This window comes from Pseudomyrmex gracilis, unplaced genomic scaffold (genome assembly GCF_002006095.1).
Source record: "Pseudomyrmex gracilis isolate BER0280 unplaced genomic scaffold, ASM200609v1 scaffold_9, whole genome shotgun sequence".
Lineage (NCBI taxonomy): Eukaryota > Metazoa > Arthropoda > Insecta > Hymenoptera > Formicidae > Pseudomyrmex > Pseudomyrmex gracilis.
The window spans coordinates 850141-855205 of NW_018020593.1; the positions used below are offsets into that span (position 1 = coordinate 850141).

The 5065-nt window shown below is 38.0% G+C and overlaps 1 protein-coding gene across 1 annotated transcript; it reads left to right on the forward strand.

Moving 5' to 3' along the window:
* The first annotated feature begins 1450 nt into the window (after positions 1–1450).
* LOC109861643 (protein odd-skipped) lies at positions 1451–4455 on the forward strand. The gene is made up of 2 exons (XM_020441374.1): positions 1451–2340; positions 3422–4455. Exons 1-2 carry the CDS (start codon positions 1772–1774, stop codon positions 3801–3803), a joined length of 951 nt encoding a protein of 316 aa, XP_020296963.1. The 5' UTR covers positions 1451–1771; the 3' UTR covers positions 3804–4455.
* Positions 4456–5065: the final 610 nt, after the last annotated feature.

A 5065-nucleotide genomic window follows, 5' to 3' on the forward strand; every position in this document is an offset into this window, starting at 1 on the left:
CTCTACCGTTTTAACTCAATAATGTGTGTAGTTTGATTGACCTTATAAAATATGACTATTTATATTGCAACATGATGCGTATTACTTCTTAATTTTTTTGTTTTATATCGCGGATCAATTGACAAGGACTTCAAATAAAATCGAAACGTTTTGACAAATATTTTTTCAAACATTATTACCGCACAACATCCTGCAAAGGCTCCTTATAGCCGTTTTATTTCAAATAATGGATTTACCAAGGAAAGTTCGAGGTGACGCCTCAATAATCTACCATAAATCTATTTAGATTAGAACTATAGTGTAGTAAAAACAAAAACAAGATTTATCTTAGTAGATTTATCTTTCTCGACGTTGACACAAACATATCGTATCGGTAGCGTCAATATCCTAAATATCGTATACGCGCAACATCGTTAACATAATAAGATTACGTGAGACCGTGAAGGGAAAAAAAAACAAGAAAGGGATGGATCGTGTTTCAGAAAGTGAAACAAAACGCGTCGACTTCGTCAAATCGGTAGCACATATGCGCAACGAAGTAATCTAATTGCCTGATGCGGTCAAAAAAAAATGATTTATTTTGTATACTACGGTTGTGTTTTTACACAGAAAAAAATTTTTATTTTCGTATTGAAAGAACGTTCGAGAAAAAGTTTGAAATTAATTCGCTAATATTACGGAAGAATAGAAACGATAACGCACACAATCTCGCTCGTGTTAAACAATTTTAAATACGCAAAGCCAACGGTGCCATGTTGTACGGCTAATAGTCCGTGATATGACAAGCTCTCTCCACGGAAGGGGTAGTTTCGCGTGCCTGAACCTGTGGTTGGCTCACGTGAAAACTTGGATGAGCCGATTATACGCTGGAAACGCTCGTTCGCTGCAATGGAGTTTGCAATAACGGAATTGCCTCGGATTTCCCGTACGCGTGTTTGCAATATTACATGTAACACACATGTAATATCGTGCATAAGAGAAATATACACACACATACGCGCGGCTTTATGAGCGCAAAATGACTGGAAATCGTTCTTTGATCATCGAAAACGTATTTCTTCGTTTCTTCGTCGTACAATTTCACTTGCCGTCAGCCGGAGAGTAATTTTCATTGTTCGCGATAGTTTCGGGGAGCAATTCACACACAAACATTCACACGCATTTCTCCTTCTCATATTTACAACGTCGTTGATTATACCGTATAACGGAGCCTAATCCCCCCCTCTGCTCCGAAGTGTCTTACGCGTGCAGCGTACGGAGACGGCAGCGGGAGACCCGTTCACCACGGGTGGGTAGCCCCATCGTGTCGCCTCGAGGGGTAACCCCAACCCGGAAGCTCCGCCCCTGTGGAAGTCGAGCCGCCAACCGGCGATCCAGCGTATAGGACACGGTAGGAGGAGCCACCATGTAGTTCGTCAGGCACCCAGGTACGGAGACTCTGGAACCCTGGCCTTCTTTTGCGTCTTGAACGCTTCGTTGACTTCAGTTTAGCACTGACTGTTTGCGGGGATATGCGTGTCACGCGAGAGACATTGATTTGCACCGCGATAGTTACCAATTTTAGAGGGACACTCAAACGTAACAAATGAATGGATTGTTAAAGAAGTGGAAATCTGTGCTCCGGTTGATAATGTTCAATTGAAAATGTTCAATTTCCAAAGTTGACGGTCGCGATCAATCAATTCTGTGACGTTCGTTCAGTGCCGATTGTTAAAATCGACTCGGTTTTTATTTAAAAAGCTTATCTATTAAAGAGACACGTGACACACAGATGGAGGCAAAAACGGAGCCGCTGACACCGCCGCAGACACCTCCAGCTGTCGAAAAGTCAAGTGTGCGTTATCATCAGCTATCTTCGGGTAATCAACATCATCTTCAGCAGCAGCAGCAGAATCATCAGCAGCAACAACCTCAGCAGCTTCAGAACCTGCAGTACAATACCTCAAGGTGGATAAGATCCCAGCAGTTCGGGCGACACCTTCAGCCGCATATCCAGCCACAGCATCAGAACCTCGGATATCCGTCTGCTTTGCTGGACAGCTGGTTTAGATCTGGCGCGGCTCTCCTGGTCAGAGGTTGCTGTCCACCTTCGCCACGTCTGTATTATCATCCTCAGGGTCATCAAGGGTTGTTCCCCATGTCACCGCCGCCGCCGTTCTTAGCTCGAAGAACACCCGGCCAGAGACCCAAGAAACAGTTTATCTGCAAATACTGCAATCGGCAGTTCACGAAGAGTTACAACTTGCTGATCCACGAGAGAACACATACTGACGAGCGACCGTACTCGTGCGACATATGCGGGAAGGCCTTTCGTAGACAGGACCATTTGCGGGATCATCGGTAAATTTCTGATATTCTAAATATATTATATTTAATTTAGTTACATAAACGCGATATTAAAAACATTCATCAACAAATTCTAAAAAGATCCGAGAGACTTCGTATGTTTTTTTTCAAGATTGCATACAAAAAAACATAAAAGAATTTATAAACGTGAAAATGATAAAAAAATGTTTTTAAAATTTTTGTTAAGAAAGAGGCGCGATTAATAACTGAGAAGATTTTGCGGAATATTTTGAGAGAAAAATTACATTATAATTATAACAATTATAAACAAAAAATTAAAATTATTAAAAAAAATTCAGTTGCAATATGTTTTAAAAAAACGTAGAATTTTCTTAAATTAGTAATCTAACCGTAAAAAAAAAATCAAATAAGTTACGGAAAATAAAAAAGAAATTTGTGAAAGTACGTAACACGTGGTAGCGTTGACTTCACACAATCGAACAGCAGTAGGTTGTCTAATAAATATAACTAAAGAGCCGCCTTTACCTTGAGATAATCTTTAATAGTCTGAAAATATTCTCAAATATCTTTCAAACTTTTCCTACAGTGACCTTGAGGTGCAGATCTGTCACAATAGGATATTCTCAGGTACTTTTTCTTTTTTTGAAAGAATATCCTGTTGTGACTGTCGAATAACAATGCGAGTTAAATTGATCCGTAACATAAATGCACATAAATTTAAATATTTTTTTACAAATGTAGAAATTTTGTTTTTTTTGCGCAGTCTCACGTGTGCACAAAATAATACACATCGTGTGCGTAGATATTATTTTAAAAAATCAAATTTACATTATATAAAAACAATTCAAGTCTGCAGATGATGTTGTTGCCTCGCCTTGTCTTACTTTTTTTTCTATTTTGTATTGAAATATATTAGGTTGCGCTTTGTACGTAATTGTGTACTCAATAAAGCTATTGTTGTTATAATAATTTGTTTAATGCAGCAAACTGAAATAAACGTTTAACTATCATTTTTTTATCTTTAAACAACTATTAAGTAAAGTTTGTAAATGATAAGATAATTTATTTTAAAGATCTCTTGAGGGCTGACCTCAGATAATTTATCGTTTTCTAGATACATACACAGCAAGGAGAAGCCGTTCAAATGCGCCGATTGCGGCAAAGGATTCTGTCAAAGCAGGACTCTGGCGGTTCACAGGATTCTGCACATGGAGGAATCGCCGCACAAATGTCCGGTCTGCAATCGCAGCTTTAATCAGAGGAGCAATCTGAAGACGCATCTTTTGTCGCACACGGAAGTGCCGCGCACGGAAATGCCGCACTCGGAAGTGCCGCAAGATCTCAGAATCGAGGCCTCAGTGTCCTCGGAATCGCCCGTGTCGTCCACGCAGGTCGAACAGATCGCGGATCGATTGAACAATCACATGCACGTTCAAAGAACCGGCAAGACCATTCCCAAGCTCGGATTCACTATAGAAGACATTATGAAACGTTGAAGCGGTTTTTGAATTTGCGTGCGTAAAAACCACACGTTCTTTCTGGAATTGCTTTTCGGCAGTTTTCTCATCGATACGCACGATTTTTTTTTTTTTTTTTTAAGACAATTATTATTTTTTTTTTAAGACAATTTTTTAAGACACTTTCATTCGGCGACTGACATGTTGACAGAAAACTATTGTTGGTCGCAATAATTTTGTTCAAAATAAACGAGGTGTTCTCGTCGCGCGAGTTCAATTTCTCAGAAATGCATTCTGGAATTGCGTATATTTAACGATACGTAATTGTGGTAGAATCTACATAATCGAGGGATAAAATTACAACACTTTGGACTTTAAAACAAATGCAAATTGCGACGGGGATTGCTAATATTGACATTTTTAATGACAGAGAGGAAAGATGTGGCTTTAATTTGAGATTCTAATTTGAGCTTTTGCGTAATACATCTTGAAGCGTTGTCTTAGACAAAGGCCTGGCGCGCGAATGGGGTTATCAAGGATGCAATAAAGAAAGAGTAGTATTAACAGTGTACTGCTTTTTTTTTTTTTTCTATGTGTCTGTGTTATGTCCAGCCAAAGAGTTAATATTTTCTTATAAACTTGTATCTCTCTCTTTCTCTTTATATTTCTCTCTCTGTGTGTGCGTGTGTGTATTGTTTTTCCCATGTTACGCGCGAACAAAGAAAATTTTTATTTTTATTACACGCGCGTGAAATAAATATAAATTTTCTATTCTCTGTCGCGCGACACGAAAGACGCACAAATGTTCTCGTGTGTATTATCTTTGTAAATACATTTGCGATTATATATATAATGTGCGACTATACACATGTATGTATAAGCGGCGAACTTCTTAGTTTCATAAGAAGATATGTACTTGTATACACACGTTCCTAGTATGTATATATTCGTAGACTGTTAGTTGTAAGCAACTAACTTTACCGTACATCTCGAAACAAAGTTTATATCTCGTATTTTCAATTAACTGATTTTTTTCTCCCTCGACTTGTCAAACATTGTACAAACGGATATGTATCGTCACAATCGTTGTCATTCAAAGATAGAGTTCAAACAGAGTTTCACGGATTAATTGCTAATTTAATTTACTAAAATAAATTAATTACAAGTAGCGCATATGTGAAATATAATAAGTTAATTTATAAAATAAACGAAACAAGTTTAGTTGCATGTAAAATTATTGCAAAGAGAACGAGACGAATGTTTCTATGTAAAAAAAAAAAAAAAAAAAAACCAACGGAATC